Source organism: Sceloporus undulatus, chromosome 6 (genome assembly GCF_019175285.1).
Source record: "Sceloporus undulatus isolate JIND9_A2432 ecotype Alabama chromosome 6, SceUnd_v1.1, whole genome shotgun sequence".
Lineage (NCBI taxonomy): Eukaryota > Metazoa > Chordata > Lepidosauria > Squamata > Phrynosomatidae > Sceloporus > Sceloporus undulatus.
In genome coordinates, this window is record NC_056527.1 from 65,619,263 (window position 1) to 65,640,573 (window position 21,311).

The 21,311-nt window shown below is 39.6% G+C and overlaps 1 protein-coding gene across 1 annotated transcript in view; it reads right to left on the reverse strand.

Annotated features, from left to right (window-relative positions):
• Window positions 1–21,311, reverse strand: part of GLI3 (GLI family zinc finger 3) — a 293,739-nt gene that overhangs the window by 145,567 nt on the left and 126,861 nt on the right. The window contains 1 exon segment of the mRNA XM_042475934.1: window positions 19,215–19,247. Coding sequence (XP_042331868.1) covers window positions 19,215–19,247 — 33 coding nt within the window.

The following is a 21,311-nucleotide window of genomic DNA, read 5'->3' on the forward strand; positions in this document are numbered from 1 at the left end:
TAGCTAATGGGGGGATAGTGAAAATAATACTGCTTCATGACGTTCCTTTCAGTAAAGGCTGGGCCGCTAAGTGTCAGGATAACGTCAGATTTCCCCATTACGATAGTACAGTGCATCTGCGTCATACGTGCTATACGCAGCTTTAACATACGCTGAAAGCCGCACAGGAGCACGCAGGGCGGGGTGGTGCATCCTATTGGATGAATGGGGTGCACACCCATGGCATGTGTGTGCCGCTGCACCGCCACATGCACGAGCCCCGTTCACTTGAATGGGGCTTGTGCATGTGCGGTATTTAGCTTACGCAGGAGGGTCTGGAACAGATCCCCCGTGTAAGCCAAGGTGGACTGTATCTCCAAGTACAGTACCAGACTGGTTTTTGTGCAGAAGGTAATCAATGGATTTGTGACACTGCCTAACAAAATTACAAACCATCTCCTGGTCAGATAAATGGCCTAAAATTATTAGAAACAGTTGAAGAAATATTAGAATACAAGAGCAATTTTGAGGAAGCAGAATGCATTTCTTTTCTCCTTACTGCAAAAGATAAAAAGAGATTAAAAATATAGTGGGCCCTCCTTATCCACGGATTTGTAGTTTTGAGCATCCATGGATGGCAAGCCTATATTCTCCCCAATGGCGGCGTGCATGCAGCCACCCCATCACTGGGGAAAACTGGACTGCCTCCCTCCCTCTTCCATCCATCCATCCATCCATCCATTCTTCCCTCCTTTCTTTCCCTCCATCCTTCTTTCTTCTCTCCCCTTCGCTCCTCCTCACCCTTTCCTTCCTTCTGTCCATTCTTCCTTCCTTCTATCCTTCCTTCACTCCAGGGGTAGAGGCTGGAACGTCCAATCAGCTGAAAGGAGCTGGAGCCAGGCTTCAGTCTCAGAGCTTCCCGGCCCCAGGCTCAGCACCTGGGTTGGAGCCTCTAGGCTCCATGACCTAAGCCCCAGGCCTGGTATTGGCTCCATTCGGTTTCAAAATTGATTTGATAATGATAAATATTAGAAATCAGGATTTTAATCTGATTTAAACGAGTATATAGAGAAGCAGTAAGGCCCTCAGTTTCTTTTCTTTTTTACAATGGAGGGCAATACGTTCCATCGGCCATACAGGTATTTGTGGCCAAAGTGCCGGCCCAACTGCTGTATGGCTCAGAAGTTTGCTCATCTGGCAACATCTCCCTGTTCAATGCTGTGCAAACTTAGGGCCCGAACAGACAGGCCAAAATAAAGCTACTTCGGCTCACTTTGGAGGTATGCTGTTTAAATGATGCATGCATCCTAAGAGGCTGGAAGCTGTGCTAAAGCCACGCTCCAGTCCTAATGTCTGTTTGGGCCCTAAATTTCTGAGAATGATTCTTGGGATTCCTAGCTGTGCTCCCAATGTAATTCTATGGCTAGAAGCAGGGTTAATGTCCAATTCAGAGTCATATTTGGCAGTGTAAATTTAACATTTAGTTAAAGATGCTGTTCAATCCAGTAATATTATCCCTATTAACACGTTTTTGTCAGTTCAAATGGAAGAAACCTATAATTACCAAATTGTACTACATCTTATATTTAAAGACAATAGAAGATTATTTGTATCTGCCAATTATTTGACAAACTTGAACATTCCCAAATTGTGAAGTGGAAGGCACAATTGCTTGAGGTTTAGAATGTCTGTACTCCTTCTCCTGTATTTCCACCTCCACTGCACCCATTGAGCCTGAATGGTATGGAGAACCTGCTGTTTTCTTGGCAAGAGAGTCAAGTTTCTTGCCCTCTTTATCAGAGGGGGTGGTATGGGTTTGCTGCAATGGGTTGGAGAAACAGAAAAAAAACTGAGGTATGGACACCGGAAGGGCTTTATATGGGGAGACGTGGAGGGCAAGGTTACCATTGAAAACAGCAATTGACTGCTTTCAAAGCTCCAAATCAGTACTGTGCAAGCGCATTACACCTCGTGTGTTTAAGTCACAGAGACCATAAAGAAAATTAGTGCCTTCAAACCCACATGGTTTTGTGTCTGGGATCCATATGCTATCCATGAAGAAATCTAGATCTGTGGGAGATGAGTGTAGAATAAGATTGTTCTACTTGCACTGCATGATGAGTGTTTCTCCTGTATGAATGTAGGGAGGATAGCTCTAAGATGTCCCCTTCCAAGTCACAGCAAATAACTTGAAGGCTGTCATTCCAAAGCACAGTTAGTTGCTTCTTAGTATCAAGAAGACTATGTCCCTCCTAAAGTATTAGTTCTTCAAGGAAACTGCCCAGAACTGGCGTGGGGCCTCCAATACCAAAGGACATGAGATCAAAGGGTAAGTGATGTGGTGAATATGTTGAGAAGAGGCATCTTCAGGGACTACAATGCAGGCACCGTGGCATCTAAAGACAAATGCACAGCCAGTGCCAGGACTGGAGCAGCAAAGGCATGGGTAGAATCTACCTCCTCTCTGTCCTCCTATATCCCCCCCCCCATGTCTATATCCTTATCTTTGTTCTTGTCTAGATGAAGACATCTGCACTGAGAAAAAGATTATATTAAGCTACCTGTGATAGGCAGAACAGGCAGGTTTGAAGCTGCCAGTATACAACGGATGGCTGATGGATATCTTGGTACCAGAGTCAATGTCTGGGTAGGTGCCAAGGTGGTCAGGCTCAGAGTGTGTTCTGGTGGGTTCAGAACTGTTGTTATAGCACCTGAGCATTTCAGGATGTCCACATAAGTGAGGGCCATATTAGGGGTGGACGTAGTAAGTGGTATCAGAGCCCAAATGCCATCTGGTTGTAGAAGTATGGGCCAAGATCTTCAGCACATCTTTCAGTGTAAAGGCTTTTAGGTGCATCATCCAGTTTTGTAAGCGCATGTCTTGGGAACCTTTGGTTTTGATTATATGCCTCAATAAACCCTGAGGCAAAAAAAAAAGGCAATGGGAGTACCTGTTCCTAAGAAAGCACAAAAAAACCCTGTGTGTATGTTTGACTTCACAGAGAAACACACATACATTTTGCCTCCCTCACTAGACATCTGTGTTTAGCTCTTTCGCAAGTTTCCATAGCTTATTTCTTTACCCTGTATAAAAAGCTAGCATAAGAGATCCAGAGCAAACATCAGAAAGCAGAACATTCTTCCAGCTGGAATTCCCACCTTGGCAAGGCAATGCAGAGAGACTGAGTATTACACATACTTGGTGTCCATCTTACCACCTTTGTGTTCGTGTAAACCAAAACACCTTGTGGGAACATGCTTTATTAGTTTTCAGTGGCTCCCCAACAATCTGTGTGCCAAATGCTAAGAGAAGTAGCTATCTGAGCTGGAAGAAAAAGAGGCTGGAAATGATTTCATCAACTGGCAGGTACTGAAAGTTCCTTGGCATGCCAGATTTGCTGCAGGTATTGGCTAAATAGCTGTTGGCTGGTTTTCAAACAGAACACTTTACTCCTTTCCACAGTCCTTGCCATTCCACTGCCTAGAGATTTAAAGTGGCTATACAGCTTAAAAAACCAAAAACTCACAAACTCCAAAAACTCAAAAGCTCCAAAATCCCTTATAAGTACATGGTTTTTGTTTTTTTAAAAATTTAGTTTTACAAAGATAAACATTTAATATATAACCATGTTGAAATTCATTTTGAATACAGGCATAGCTCAGTTAATAATTTTTAACTGTGGAGTCAGAAAGAGCGCTGCTCAGTTTTGAGAATGGCAACTCATCCTTCCACCCACCTAGTTCCTTCTGACCCATCAACTGATAGAAATGGAATTGGGAGAGTTTGTCTTTATCCTCTTGCAGTGTTGGAAGGGATTATATGGGTCATCAAGTCCTAACCCCTTATCAGTGTTGCCCATCTAGGCTTGCTAGCCTTATTTTTCTGTTATAGCCATGCAAAAAGAGTTGTCTGCTGGACAGACAATAAGCACTAATCAAGCAGACACTAATCCTCTTTTGCATACCCTCCCACCCTGAGGCCTGCCATTAGCAACAGAACAATACAGCCACTCCTCCCCATTTTGTATCATATTCAAACATGATTAGGCATTTAAGTCATATACAGAATGTGAGGCACTCCCCGCAAGACCTCCTTCAGTACAGCCACTGATGTTTGCCCATAATCTCAAAAATTTGATCAGGAGGGCTTTAAACTGAGTTATATAGGGGAGGGAGACAGTATTCTGGAAGGCAAAAGGGTTGGTCAAAATAGTCAAACTGTTGAAGAGGGAAGAAGGCAAACAATGCAAAGATACAACAGTGGGAAGCAAAAAAATTTGCACAGGCAGCAAGTAAAGGGAACACATGGTCTTAAATGTCTCTACACTAATGCAGAGTATGGGAAATAAGCAAGATGAACTTGAACTCCTAGCACAACACAGGAAATATGATATAATAGGCCTCACTGAAACCTGGTGGGATGAGTCTCATGACTGAAATGTAGGAATACAGCGGTATAACATTTTCAAGAGAAATAGGCCAAACAGGAAAGGAGGAGGAATAGTATTATATGTCAGGGACACTTACACCAGTGAAGAGATCCAGGATATCAATCCTGGAAGCCAGGTAGAGAGCGTCTGGATAAAAATTAAAGGGAAGGGAAACAATAGGGATGTTATTGTAGGAGTCTACTACAGATCCTCAAGTCAGACTGAAGAATTGGATGATGCCTTTCTAGGGCAGATGACCACACACTCAGAAAAGAGAGATGTAGTACTGATGGGTGACTTCAACTACCCTGATATTTGTTGGAAGTCAAACTCAGCCCAATCCTCAAGGTCTAGCAAATTCCTCACTTGCCTGGAAAACAATTTCATTGTCCAAAAGGTGGAAGAGGCAACAAGGGGATCAGCTATTTTAGATCTGATCTTAACCAACAGAGAAGACTTAGTTAATGGAATGCAAGTGGTGGGATCCTTAGGTGGGAGTGACCATATTTTCCTAGCGTTTGCTATACAATGGAAAGGAGAGGCCAGGCACAGACAGACATGCATTCTAGACTTTAGGAGAGCCGATTTGAATAAACTTAGAGAAATACTGGAGGTGATCCCATGGTCAGGCATACAAAAAGAGAAGGGAGTTCAGGACGGATGGGAGTTTCTCAAAAGGGAGATACTGAAGGCACAGTTTCAAACAGTTCCAATGAGGAAGAAAAATGGGAGATGTCTCAAGAAACCAGGATGGATGACTAAGGAACTTTCAATTGAGGTTTCAGATTGTATATTTTTTAATCTTGTAATCCGCCTCAATTGCATTTTGTAGAGAGGCAAGATATTATTATTATTATTATTATTATTAAACAGAACATGTATAAGAAATGGAAAAATGGGGAAATCACCAAAGAGGAATTCAAACAAATAGTGAGCCTGTGTAGGGGTAAAGTCAGAAAAGCCAAAGCGCAGAATGAACTCAGGCTTGCTAGAGAGGTTAAGAACAATAAAAAGGTTTTTTTTTGGATATGACCACAGCCAAAGAGAAGAAGAAGAAGGAAATGGTAGGGCCACTGCGTGGAGAAGATGGCGAAATGTTACTAAAGGACAGAGAAAAGGCAGAATTACTCAACATCTTCTTTGCTTCAGTCTTCTCATAAAAGGCAAAGGGTGCTCAACCTGGAGGAAATGGAACAAAGGACAGAATAGGAGAAATTCAGCACAGAATAAGTAAAGAGATAGTACAGGAATACCTAGTTCATCTAAATGAATATAAATCTCCAGGACCTGATGAACTACATCCAGGAGTACTAAAAGAGCTGGCTAGTGTAATGTCGGAGCCATTGGCAATAATCTTTGAGAACTCCTGGAGAACAGAAGAAGTCCCAGAAGACTGGAGGAGCACAAATGTTGTCCCCCATCTTCAAAAAGGGGAAAAAAGAGGACCCCAACAATTATTGTCCAGTTAGTCTGACATCAATACAAGAAATATTCTAGAGTAGATCATTAAACAGAGAGTCTGTGATCATCTAGAAGGCAATTCCATAATCACAAAAAGTCAACATGGGTTTCAGAGAAACAAGTCATGCCAGACAAATCTTATCTCTTTTTTTGATAAAATTACCAGCTTGGTAGATGAAAGGAATGCTGTCGCTTTCTTGATTTCAGTAAGTCCTCTGACAAGGTTCCCCATGATATTCTTACAAAGAAGCTTGTAAAATGTGGACTAGACAAGGTAACTGTTAGATGGATTTGTAATTGGTTGACCGGCCGAACCCAAAGGGTGCTCAGCAATGTCTCCTTCTCATCCTGGAGAGAAGTGACCAGTGGGGTCCCACAGGGCTCTGTCCTGGGCCTAGTGCTATGCAACATCTTTATCAATGACTTGGATGACAAAATTGGGGGCATACTTATCAAATTTGCAGACAACGCCAAATTAGGAGACGTAGCTAATATCCCAGAGGACAGGATCAAAATTCAAAATGATTTGAATAGACTAGAAAGCTGGGCCAAAGCTAACAAAATGAACTTCAACAAGGAGAAATGTAAGGTATTGCACTTAGGGCGGAAAAATGAAATGCACAGATATAGGATGGGGGACACCTGGCTGAACAAGACTACATGTGAAAGGGATCTAGGAGTTCAAGTAGACCACAAGTTGAACATGAGTCAACAGTGCGATGTGGCAGCTAAAAAGGACAATGCAATTTTAGGCTGCATCAATAAAAGTATAGTGTCTAGATCAAGGGAAGTACGGTAATAGTGCCACTCTATTCTACTTTGGTCAGGCCCCACCTGGAATATTGTGTCCAGTTCTGGGCACGACAATTTAAAACGGACACTAGAGAAACTAGTGTCCAAAGGAGGGCAACTAAAATGATGAAGGGTCTGGAAATCATGCCCTATGAGGAAAGACTCAGGAAGCTGGGGATGTTTAGCCTTTACAGAAACAGTTATTCTGGAGGACCTTGTCAAATCCTTTGTTGGAATCCAGATAAATGACATCCACAGCATTATTGTTCTTCTTGTTGTCGTGTGCCTTCAAGTTGTTTCTGACTTATAATGACCCTAAGGTGGACCTATAAGGGGGGTTTCTGTGGACAGAGTGTGACTCACCGAGGGTTAGTCAGCAGGTTTCCATGGCTGAGCAGGGATTTGAGTCCTGGCTCCAGAGTTGTAGTGTAACACTCAAACCACTTACCAGATTGATAAAAAATCTAAGATTAGTTTGCCAGGATTTATTCTTGACAAATCAATGCTGGCTCCTACTAATCACTGTATTGTAATCAAGATACTAAAGTTCAACATCTTTCAGCAAACTTTTTATTCAAAACTAACATTATGCACAGATGGAATGAAACAACCAGGTCAGGGAAGCCTTGAATGAGTAACAGAAACATTTTAAATCTTCTAGTGAACATCTGAATGTTTCTTCCAATGTGCATCCTAAAAACTTTTTTGGTCTTTCAGCAGCCTCTTCTTTTCTTGTGATTTCCATTTTGGTGGTGAAAGTTATAGATCTGTGCTTTTTCAGCATGCTAGGGTAACTGGTCAGGCAAGCTGATCTGCTTTCCCCATTTCTTTCTGTTTTGATTTTCACACATGGTCAGTCAGTTATTCTGGAGGCAGCTGTTTACCTTGCCTATCGCATGTAAGCACACATAGCTACAGTAGGATCATCTGGAGTAGAATCCCATTCTCTTCCAGGTCAAGCTTGATTACATTATTTACTGCAGACAGACTGCTACAACTCAGCACCAAAAGTCTGCTTTTTTCAGGCCTCCTTCACCATCCTCTCAATACCAGCACTGAAAAAAACAACAACCCAAAAAAACCTTTCAGATAAACAGAAGACAAGAAAATGAGGGGTTGGGCTCCTGTGGAAATACTTTGAGCTGCTTTGTCAGATGCTTTTTAAATGGAAGTATACTTATATGCATTTGCTCCCAGAAGTTAACAATTGGGTCTCTTCTGGGAGAAAAGCAGCATACAAATGAAATAAATAAACATAAACAATAAACAGTTGTTGTTGTGTGTCATCAAGTAATTTCCAACTAAATAATTTTCTTGGCAAAATTTGTTCAGAGACCTATGCCTTCCTCTGAGGCTGAGAGAGTGTGGTTTGCCCAAGGTCACCTAGTGGGATTCCATAGCCCAGCTGGGATTTTAACCCTAGTCTCCAATGCTCAAAACCACTACACCACACTGACTCTAAGATTAACATTATTAATGTATCAATCACCTAATATTGAGCTATATAACAAATTTTGGGAAATGTGGTAATACCTAATGGTGCCAGGCATTTCAGGGCCCCAGCAACCCCAACTGAAATGTACAGGAATTGCTCAAGAGTGTAGTGTAGTAGTCTGAGTGTCGAATTATTACTCTGGAGACCAGGGTTTTAATCTTGGCTCAGCCATGTGAACCCACTGCATGACTTTGAACAAGTCAGTCTCTCTTCACCTCAGAGGATGGCAACTGCAGGCCCTCTCTGAAGAAACTTGCGAAGAAAACCCTATGATAGGGTCACCATAAGTTGGAAATGACTTGCTATGGCAAAGGTATTGTGCAGCTCATGTTCATTTCAATCAAGTTTGTGCAAGCAAAGTTCTCTAATGATTATACCCTGTGCTACATGGTGGCAGACATGCTATTTGGATTATCTGACTCAGGGGAAAAACAAAACAAAAACATCTTGGGCGGCACTTGAACTTCAGATAATTCCTCGGTTGCATTTCATACTCTAAAAGAATGGGATACGTAAGCAAAGGGAATCTGGAGAAGGATGAAACAAAAATATATAAATACACAGGCACAGTTACATTCTATTGCTGATTGCTAAGGACAGTAATCATGGTGATTTTCTAAGAGTGCACCAGCTACAGCAGATGCTTTCTGGGCATGGCGGATTCCAGGTTTGCAGCTTGGAAAAGAAGCCATATTGGCAACTACTTAAAAAAAAAAGGTAGCCACAAACATTCTTGTGGAATTATATGATTATAATGTTAGTCCTCATAACCACACTGCAGACATTTAGCCATCAATGCCTTTTTAGGCCACTGCTGAGAAACTGACAGAGTGTGGGAAAATGGACTAAGTAAAAACAAAATAAAACAGGAAATGCCACTCCCAAACTAGACACCACTTAAAACCAATTCTGACAGCAGGGGACGAAATGCACAGTAATGTTCTAGACCTGTTACAGCCATTATCGATTTGTTGTTGTTAATTCCCATCAAGCCATCTTCAAGTTATGGCAACCCAGACCTCCAAGTCCCCTTGTCATCAACAGCCCTACTCAGGTCTTGCAGACTCAAGGCAGCAGCTTCCCTGATTTGAATTTATCCATCTGGAAAGCAGTCTTCCTCTTTTCCTATCACCCTTTCTTTTCTAATAAGTCATATCTGTCAAAGTATGACAGTATGGCATTATCACAACAACTGAGTTATTTTGGTACATGATATATTAAAAATTTTATCCGTTAAAGACAAGAAAATTCTTGTACTACTTACACCAATCCTGGGCCTGTATCATCCCTAATACAGTGGGCCCTTGATATCCACTAGGGGTTAGTTCCAGAAGCCCCCAAGGATACCAAAATCCATGGCCGCTCAAGTCCCATTATATACAATGGAGTAGTAAAATGACAAAATCTTATATAAAATGACAAAATCAAAGTTTGCTCTTTTAAATTTATACATTTCTAAAATATTTTCAACCCATAGAAGCTTGAATCTGTGGACAAACAATCCATGGATACGGAAGGCCAACTGTACAGTGCTAGTATTTTTTCACTGTGATATTGTGTAATATATTCATAGTTATCTTAATTTCACAGTCAGATAGTGCAGTATGCCCTCCTGTTCTTTAGGGGGCATATGTGTACTGCAAGCCAAGCATGTCCAAGTGTTGAAAAGATGTATTGTCTCCATTCAAGCAGGGTCACATCAGATCCTGGTCTGTTTTCTATCATGCCTGCATGCCTTTATTGGAACATTGCACCACAAAGGGACTAGCCAAGCTGAACTAGAAGGATTGTGCCTTCACTCCCCAATTTATAGTCCAGTCTTCATTCTCCCTATTAAGAGACAGGCTAAGCACTGCCAGGAAAGGAAAGTGCATCTTTCCACCCACCAGGACACCTCCTGCTTAGTTTCTTTGATATTAATTGGAAACCTATCTTGTATTCAAAAGGCAAGTGAAAAACCAAGAGAGAACCATGGCCCAGTGCTAAGGCATAAACATTCCACTAGATTTCTCTGATTTAAAAGATGTGAGTAGAAATGTATGATCCCTGAATAAATCCACTTAGCTTTACTTGCTAGACCTCCTATCAGGCTTTCTATCAGACCCATTTCAATTGAGTGCAGAAGATGGGTGAGGGCTGCATGACGATGAAGAAACTTTTTCTTACAATGACTTGCTCTAGTAAAGACTTGTCTGTGGCATGTTTAAAAACAATTATTATTTTTTAAAAAGGGGGTAAAGGAATTACGTGTTATGTGCTGTTCCTGTTCAATGCCATACAAATGTACATATTCAAAAAAAAATGAACCTTCATAAGAAAGTGCAGACAGAATACAGCAAATATTTTCTCTATAGAATATTCAAAGAAATTTGCTAGGGCTGGGATAAAAACTTCCCTGTTAACAAAAAGTTTCAATATCTCTTTTAAAATATCTCCATTTCTACTTCACAAGCGTATGCGTACAGTCTCAGGAAAAGAAAATAGAAACAAGTGAAACATTTTGTCCATGTCATGTTGTTATTTGAAAGTGCAGCCTTTCCCTGGAATAAGTGGAGATCTTATTTTGCCATAGGCCCTTTTTTCATAACTTCTTTGTCCTTCTGGTGTTCTTTAACAAACTTAATAATGTGCTCTCTCCAAGAAAATGACAAATTGGACTCTGCCAGAAAACTGACAAAAAGAGCCCCCTCCCTTTGCTGTGAGAAAAAACCAATTTGTTCCTCCCCCCTCCAAGCAGGCATCCTGGTCTGCATTTGTTGCTTCTTGAACTACCCACATATTGGTATATTCAACATGACTAAGTTTCTCACACAAGCAAGCAAGCAAGCAAACTCAAGAAAGCAACAACAGCTTCACATACAACTTCCAAAACGTCTTTAAACAGAGGTCTTTAAACAGAGGCTGGATGGCCATCTGTCGGGGTGCATTGATTGAGAGTTCCTGCATGGCAGGGGGTTGGACTGGATGGCCCTTGTGGTTTCTTCCAACACTGTGATTCTATGTCAACTCTGCTTTAATACAGCTGCTCTGAAATCTTGCCTGACTAGACACATGGTTATGGCATTGTCTCCATATTCATATCTCTTCATATGTTTTCCCTTCTGTGGGAATAAAATCCATACCATCATACCTGGGAAGTTTGTACTACTGCATATAAATCAGTGCTAATGTGTAGATATTTCAGCTCTCAGTATGCACCAGTAACTTTTCAGAATAAGGATGAAATCAGATACTTTAAAAACTAGAGTTCCTAATTCAGATGATAACTTATTAAGGCTGAAATCAGAGCATGACCTCCACTAAATTATGTCACACAGTATTCAAACACTTCTGCTTTCACAGCTGGGATTAATGCAGGTCTTGGATCCAGGGTAAAAAAAGAAATACTACAAATGCATTTGTTATAACATACTTTAGATCTGTCTATATTGCCTAAAGAAGCTAAGATACAGTGTAGATAAACTGCAAAAGTTGTAAATGTGACTATACAGGGCTATACATGTGAAAATATATCCAAAAATTTTAAAAAAATTATTCAGGTTAAAGAAAAAAAACCTGACATATCCCAAGAAACAGAACAGAACATATGGTCATTATTAATTTCCATAATTACAATGGAATTGAAGTTACAATAGACACTGGCTAACATGCTCTTTAAAGCACTAGTTTTAAAAAGGATTAGATTCAGATGATCGTTCTAGCAACAGTGCTCATGCTGGCTGGGCAATTCTTGGAGATACAGTCAAAATTAATAACCTTTTCAAGCTCTGTAGAGGACAAGAATTGGATATTACTTTTTGTCTCTATGCCCTACTGGACTACACAGAATCCTCACAGTCTAAAATCTGTGAAGAGGCCAGTCTCTCTGCCCTACTACCTTTCCAGGTCCATTTGGTCAGAACAAGAGACGGTCTTCTTTGGGGTGAAACAGACCACACCTTTGCACCACTCTCCAGCCAGCTGGAAGCTGGAGTCATGCCACTCACCCATCCGTACATGGGCCAGCTTCACGGCACTCTGGCAGCACAGCATTTACAGCATTATTATTATGCCTCACACCTCAGGAGCGCCGTAAATCTCCCCCTTCTTTCTTGCACCTCCAGTAAGCTTATACAATACTCAGGAATTATAATCACACATGTATTTATATAGTGCTTTCGATCAAAATTTAAGTGTACCCCTTTCAAAAAAAAGTCTCCTAAAAAGGAGCGATGGAGACTGGAGTCTGTTTCTTGCAGCCCTGTTATACATACCTAAGTTTGGATCCAACCTGTATATTTCTGAGCTACAAAATGAAATAAAGACAAATGTGTATTTAAAAGATGTCATACCTCAAGATGTCACCCATCTGAGGTTACATGCAATGACAAGCGGCTGTTTTACTGTAAAGGGTAAAATCAAATTATAATATCAAGGGTCTCATGGTTAATACACATACTTGGAAATGAGCCTCACTGACTTAAATGACATTCCAGTTCTTAGTAATTGTAATTAGGACCATGGGGTGAGCAACATAAGCTCATTCAGATAGTTTTTGTGAGGTAAATGAGCTTACCTTATTGGTGAAATAATAGATGCCAAGAAAGATTCATGCATCTTCTTAACTGCTAGCAATGTAATTTAGGAGTCCCAAGCCTATATGGATTTAACTATATATGGAAGAGCCCTCCCTCCAATCCATCTGCCTTGGTCCAGGCCTCAGAGGGAGAGAAGAACCACTGGACCTCATCCCCTTTCCCTTCACCATTCCCTTCTCCTTTTGTGTCGTGTCTTTTAGATTGTAAGCCTGAGGGCAGGGAACTGTCTGATTAAAAATATTATTGTAAGCCGCCCTGAGAGCCATTAGGGCTGAAGGGCGGGATATAAATACCTAAATAAATAAATAAATAAATAACTGTGCTTCACTGTCCTAATTCGCTCTAGTGATTCTCATCCCTACTTTTTCAAGTTATAATATCACGCCTAAATCAGTGCTCAGAACTCTAAGAGTTTCAGTTTTTTTAAATGATGTGTTTCTAGTGGTTGAAAAGCAGTCTTCAAATGATAACAGACTACCAACAACAACAAATTTATTTACAGCACACAGCCAGTAAAAGGATAAAATACAATGAGGGCCGAACATCCATATAAATACTATCAAAACTTTATTGCTTCTTGATTTTGGAAGGCACAGTTCATTGTTTTAGATTAGTAGGATCATTTCATTTGCTCAGCTGGCTCAAGTTTATTTGTAAAAAGGCACTTTCCTCCAACTTTCCAATTTCCAACTTTTGGGATTTTTTTAATTGAAAACTGTAGAACTCAGAGATAATCAAAGTGCAAAATGGAAATTAGCCAGTACTTCTCAGTGCTTCATTATATACTTTTAGAATGGTCCACAACATTTAATCTAGAGCTCTATGACAAAAACAGTAACTCCAAAGCATGATCTGCAAGCAAGCAAGAGCAAGCAATACTTTGCCCCATACTCCCCATTTTGCATATATGTTGCACTGAAAGAGTGTTCAACCCTGATAACATAGGAACTGGTGGCATCAAAATTTCCCCAGCATTTTATAATTTCATCCCCCACTAAGTTTGGGAAGCAAACAAGGGGATAGGGGATCAGAGATATCTTAACAACAATATAGAAAAGGCTTTGGCAAAAAGGTTACAAGTTTAAATGCTCATGACAGACATGACAGTACACTGGTGCCTCGGGTTACGAAATTAATTTGTTCCGCCATTCCTTTCGTAACCCGAAAATTTCGTAACCCGAAAAGGCTTTCCGTTAGCACTGGAAAGCCTATAGCTGCACTTTGCAGCATTTGAATTTCGCGCCGAAATGAATTTCGTAACCCGAAAAATATTTCGTAACCCGAAACAGTTTTTGCCAATCCAACTTTTTCGTATCCCGGAAATTTCGTAACCCGATCATTTCGTATCCCGAGGCACCAGTGTAGTCCCTTTTTAATCAATAAATTCAAAGGGATGGCTTTTCTTAATGCCAGTATTGTAGATTTTGGGGAAACCACTGAGATTCTAGTGTGCTCAATGCACACTAACAACATTTTTAATAAGACTTTTTTTTTTGTCATACTTGTTTTACAACTCTCATCAAGCAGAAAGTAAAGGTTATTTTAAAACATAATTATGCAAGTTACAATTAGTCTAAAGCATTAATTTTATATATCCATGCTCTATATTCTACTTATCAATATATTTTTAAAATAATTCATTCAATAATCAGTATCAGCTCTAAAAAAAGATACAAAAAGGTAACATTTGCCCTAATCCAAATATCACTTCGAATGAATTATAATTTGATCTCCACAACAGAAGAGTTGTAGATCATTGGTGATCTTTTGGGTAATTATTTGCAACCCATTGGAGATTTGCAGTATTTCTGGTTTATGGAGCTTTTCCAGATATTTCTAGAAATATCAATAGTCTGACCTCACTCATTAATGGAAAGAATGGAAATGGAGCAGTATTTTTGTCACTATAATGCCTGTACCACTCCTACACTTCATGAATTCAGAGGTGCAAATTGTTGGTTGCAGGGCTTGTGCATTTCCAGCGCTCACTACATCAATCCATCCAAGATCTACTTGAGTTCAAAAAAAGATGTGCTGGTGCAAACTCATATATGTTAATATAGACCTGTCCCAATTACTTAAGTTGGGGCTGACGTCTGGTATGAACAGTAAAACTGGTGACCAGGGGCGAAGGGGAACCAACTCTACTGCCCATGGCTTTTCTTTTGTCTCTCCCAACTTCCATTTGTAGTTTCAAGCTGAAGACAAAAGCATTTACACAAAAGCAGAATGTTTTCCAAATATTTAATAGCTAATCATCTAGACATTGTCCAGATAGCCATGGCCAAATAGCTAATATTTATTCAATTATAATATTAATTTTTGGCTGTGTGAAAGACATTTGGATCTGAGATAAATAATAAACATTGCTTTCCTCTTATTATTTAGATCTCACTTCCCTCGATGTGATAAATAACCCCACCTTGAAACACCAAGATGCTGTTATGATATCTAATTTAGTGTACTGTTTGTGAACTGTTGGGAAAGACCTGGAAAAGTGCCAATTAAGTGGGCTGCTGTTGTTACTAAGGCTAGTAAAAGAGGAAAAGAGGAAACATAAAAAATGAGATTAAAGTGTTGAGGGCAGGAATATTGATTGAAAGTTGTCAAAGAGATTGGATTTCAAGAAGTCATATGTTTGTGTGGGTGCACTTGCACACGCAAGAGACACGGACACTTTGGGGTACAGAGGGAAACAAACTTGGTATTGGGTGCAAATATCTATGGAGCAAGGAAAAAGATTCTTCGTGATTGGGTGGACTATAAATAAATAAAAATAATTATAATGTGTTATCATCTTCCTCAGACTCCACAGTATGAATTAGCATTCTTCATTTCCATCTGACATTAGGTAGAAACACACATCCATACATTTGGACACACCAATTTGAAGTTTAGACAATGTTGGATCTCTAGTAAACCAAACACATGTGCTCTCCCCCAAAGACTGCAATATATTAGGAATAGTTGTTTTAGCTCATGTTTCCAGAGCTAATGAAAAGAAAAACCCTCATTTTAAATCATAAAAACAATGTTGAATTCTAGCAGTAACTCTGCCCTTCCTCGCAGAGCCCTGAGGAATCCCTAGTATGAGGAATGATTGTCACAGAAGGCCTGTAAGAAACTACGGCAATATCCGTTTTAGCCCTGCTTCTTATTATTTAAACAGTTCCCTTAACTGCTCTTCCCCGAGGTAAGCTGTGGCCAAATTGTTTTCCTTCTCTTTACAAAGCAGATATGCAGGGGGCATATTTGGAGAGAGCTACAGTTTACTTTAGGCCCTATTTAAATACCTTCTACCACATATTTCAAACAAACAATTCACTTCATTAGAAAGGCAAACAGTTTAGTCTTGGAATACTAGCACTTGAGAAGAACCACACTGGGTAGACCAAACCCTCTGCCCCTGTGTAAACATTTCCTTGTCTTCATCTCTAAGCTGCAACCATGTGGAACTTCACTTCAAAAAGCCGTTTCACAAATACTTCACACATCCATTTGTTAAGTAAGTGATAACCCTGAAGAGATTATCTGCAGGGGCCGAAATCCTTTGCTGATTATCTGTGCTGATGTGAGCTAAGGAAAGGAAATCTGAAAGTTCACTCCCACATAGAAGTCTGATTCCAACAGTAAAATTAATGGCATTATAGCAGCCCAACTAGAAATAATGTATTAACCTGCAAAGAAATAGCACAGCTTTTACATAAAGGCCATGGTAGTTATGAACAGCAAGAATCTTTAATTATAGAAATAATGTAAGGCCCTGGAGAAAACATATGTCCTCCCCCCCCCCCTCCAGCCCACTTATGGTAGTGATACTGACTGAGCTCCCTACACTTCTAAGTTGGCAAACCAGAAATGGTGGAACAGATCAAGCCCAGAGGTCTCTATTGCTTTTCTTGTTCGTTTATTTATTTACTATCAGATTTCTACCCCCTTCTTTTGCTCTCAAACAGAATGATGGAGATGGCTTATATCTGGATTTTTTTTTAAATAAAAACTCATTGCACTGATAAACAGCACCATTTAACAATCCATACTCCACGGGGGAGCTAAAAAGTGAGATTAGGGCTTTGCCAATTCAATTCAGTCAAACAAAATTCCAGCAAGCTGGAAGCTAAATGGTGAGGACTTCCACATCCTGGATGCACCAACAGGATATGCCCATATTTTTACTTTTTAGGGGTAAGAACCTGGAAGTGTTAATCCAGACTCTGTTCAGATTTTACCAGGATCTGTGTTTATGAAAATGAAAAACAAATTGAAGAAATAAATAATCTATGTAATTTCAAACTTCTTTGTGAGACTGTGTTTGTGTTGAGAGGGCCTCTTCTGACGCTGTCCTAGAAAAACCCTTTTGCTGTCCTGTACTCTTAACTTGAAGCTCTAAAGTCACAACTTAAATCCAGAGTTTAGGAAGGTTCTTTTGAACTACATCTCCCAGAATCTCTCAGTCATATGAGCACTTAACATGCTGCCGGGGTGATGGGAGGGTGGGTGAGCAAATAGTAGACCAGATGTGTAATATGTCTAAATCCTGGTTAAATCTGACCTCATGGTCTGAGTTTCACAACATGACATCTTAAAGTTCAACCAACAAGTAATGTGGTTTTTACTATTCTCAAATCTTGAGATATTTAAGTCCATTCTATGATTACTTGCTAAATGCAAGCTTTTAAAAAAAGAATTAAGATTAACCATCTTATGGTTCACATAAAAAAGAAAAGGTGCGTAAAGGCTAGTCACAAAATAACATAAAACGTGTTAACTGCATATATGTAAAAATGAACACCAGAGTGCAGGAAGATAGATGGATGGATGGATTCTGTTTTCACCTAAAACAGGCAAACAGGCCTCCTATTGACACTTTTGGGATTTACACTTGCCTATAAGAAAGAGAATTCACCCTTAAGAGAGTACAACATTTCAAAAAGAATGAAATTTGCTGTCACATCCTGCTGCTTCTACTGTTTACTGTCAGAGGTGGAAAAAGGGTTTGGAGAAGAAAATCGGTACTTGTGCATTTTAAAGTGAAATGCTACAAGACAGTTTGGTAGATACCAGGTTGATTTCACGGTAACAGATGCTATTCCCCAGAACACAGCCACAACTCCAACCTTAAAACAGAAATTACTTGAAGACTGATGAAAATCAAATATAATAAAATACACTTTATAATTCTTCAAATTCCCAGTTAAACTACCCAGACCATGATCAATTTTCAGATATGTATCTACCAAGAAAGTATTTAAAAATTGATGACATCACAACGAATTATAGGTCACACTGTTAAGCACTATGGGAATATAACTTTATCTAATATTTCCAACCAGAAGACTAGTTATACACTTCATTATCCAATCACCTACAGTCCATTTAAGTTCTAAATCAGAGTTCTATAAATGGACTCAAAATGTTTGTCTCAGGGGCTATACAGATTGCCTCGAAGGGGTGGCATGTAGCCGCCCCTTTCCTGGCCGGATCAGGGCCTCAGCAACCTCACGCTGCAGCCCCAATCCAGTCTCTGCAAAAAGCAGCCCTCCAAGGGGCACCATAGCCACAGTGGTGCGGCTTTATGATGCCCCTTTGGGCATCAGGCAAAGCATTCTCTGAAGATGCCAGCCACAGATGCTGGCGAAACGTCAGAAAGAAACTCTGCTAGAACATGGCCACATAGCCCGAAAAACCCACAAAAAAACTCCCTAAGTGTTTTACAAAGTGTAAGCTAATTGGCCCCAACAAGCTAGGTACTCAACTTAGCAACCTCAGAAGGATGTGAGGTTGAGTCGACCCTCAGCCTCTTACTGGTATTAAACTCACAACCTTGTAGTTTGTGAATGAGTGGCTGCAGTACAGCATTTAAGCACTGTGCCACCAGGACTCCTGTCAGGATAGACAGATCTATTTCTATATATGGTAGCTTCATAGGTTCAGGAATAAATTCATAAGGTTGCCATGGTCAAGAGTTACTTTCAGGTCATACACAGACTAACAATCCAAAAGTGTCCAGTGTGTGTATTCTGACTGGTTGTAGCTCTCAAAGGTCTGCGACTTGAGCACAGTTACACATGACTGCAAAAGGCCCTGTAAGGGGGAGGAGAGAATAATCATGGGCAATATAACTTTGCAAAGCCTTTGTATCAGTGCCCACTCATGTAGCAGAATCATTACTGTCCTTTGCTGGCTTATGGCTTAGTATGCAAAATAGTATCTCTTTCTAGTTATCACTTCAAATTTCACCTAAAGTGATTTTCAAAATAGTGTGTTTGGGGAGGGTGGGAATCTCCTCATGTAAAGCATCTGAAGAATTTAGAGAGAAACCCAACATTAATACTAGAAAAAGAATTCCATAATTTCTCATTTCAAAAGCCTGATAAGTAGGAAATGTGGCACATTAAACAAAACATATAAGATAGCAACGTATTACTAAAAATAAATGTTAACTGTAATAATAGAATTACAATAAAGAAATGTACTTACAATACTTTATGGAATTCAAAGCAGGGGCTGAATCTGAAACAAAACATACAAGACAATGTGATTTAATTTTTTAAGTTCTTTTAAAATTGGGTACTTCGATAGCTAATGAATTTTTGAATGTGCTGATTACTGCAGTATCAGTCTAATATTTCAGAATACACATTTTCTAAACTACATTTGTTGCACTAATGAAATCAAGTTTAATTAAGTACAAACCAGTATCTTTTTTGTATTTTATTATCCAACACATATATTAATACAAATCTCAAACTTACAATTAATCATTAATAACCTTTTCACTACCACTACCTTAATTATACTGGCATTAGTACTACTATTAACACTTCTATTTAAAATAATAACAACAATAATAATTACAATCACATTAAAGTAACTATTCTGATGATATACCTTATATATTAATTTTGAATAATTAAACAGAGTAACATAAAAAACACCTCTCATCAGAATAACATATGAGATTGTCACCATCATCCACTGTGTAACATAAAATTAAACCAGTTCCTAACCTTTTCAGATTAGGGCTAATTACTTCTCTGTTGTCCCTCCATTTTTACAATCGCCATAAACTATCTACCCTTCCACGGAAGTGCTAAGTTAGTAATTTTTCATACTTCTTCTCTAATGTGGTCCAAATTCAAATTTTACTCTTGAAAAGTTGTTATTAATTTCCCACACTCACTTTCATATAATGATTTTACATAATTCAAAGAATCATAGAGTTGGAAGAGACCTCAAGGGTCATAGTCTAACCCACTAACATGCAGGATTACAAAATCAAAGAACTCCAGCCAGATGGCCATCCAGCCTCTGTTTAAAAATCTCCAGAGAAGGAGACTCCACCACACTCTAGGAAGTCGAATTACTGAGTGTCCAGAAGTTTTTCATAATGTTGAGGTGGAATCTCTTTTCCTGTAGTTTGAATCCATTCCAATCCTCCTTGTGTTTCTTCAATTATTTATTATCTAATATAACAGTCAATTTATCCATTAGTGTCATTTCACATAATTTAAAGTACAAACTAGCCTAAAATTATATTTTTCATTGAAAACAAATCAGAAATGGAAAATTATTTTTAAAAGCAAACTATATGATTGAGCTTGCAATCTCAAACTGGCCAAAGGTTCACTAATGGGCCACATTAAGCAGCTTAAGTGTTACTTCCCCTAAAGGACTGTGTCCGTAGCTTGGGGGTGCTCCTGGATTCATCGCTTCAGGTGTCATCCCAGGTGGATGCAACAGCCAAGAGCACCCATTATCAGCTTTGGCTGATTCGCAGCTACGACCCTTCCTGGAACAGGAAAACCTAGAAACAGTTGTACATTCACTGATAACCTCTTGTCTCAATTTCTGCAATGCGCTCTACATGGGGCAACCCTCATGCCATGTTCGGAAGCTGCAAGTGGTCCAAGATATGGCAGCCTGATTGCTGACAGGGAGTTCCAAATTCTATTACACCTATCTTAAAATCCCAACACTGGCTGTTCATTAGCTTCCGGCCACAGTATAAGGTGTTGGTTATTACCTATAAAGCCCTGCATGGCTTGGGTCCAGCTTACCTGAGGGAATGCCTCCTCTCATACAATCCTTCCCGCACTCTCAGGTCCTCTGGGAAGAACCTACTGCAGTTAGAGAGAACTAGACTGAAGACGACATCCCAGAGGACATTCTCTGTTGCCGCTCCAAAAATCTGGAATGACCTACCGGATGAGATCCACTATCTAACGTCTATGGAGGCCTTTAAGAAGGCAATAAAAATTGATCTCTTCCGGCAGGCCTTCCCAAACCTCAGAATTTTCACTCTCCATTTGTTTAGCTGTACCCACCAGACTTTGATCTCGATTTATTTTATTAACCATTTTATTGGGAATTGTTTTTAATGGTATTTTAGGGTGGGAGGGAGAGTGGGGAACTAGGATCTAATATGTCCTGTTATGCTTATATATATTGATAGTAATGTTTGATTTTATTGTTTTTGTTTGTTGTTACCCGCCTCGATCCAATACAGGGAGAGGCGGGATACAAATTATTATTATTATTATTATTATTATTATTATTATTATTATTATTATTATT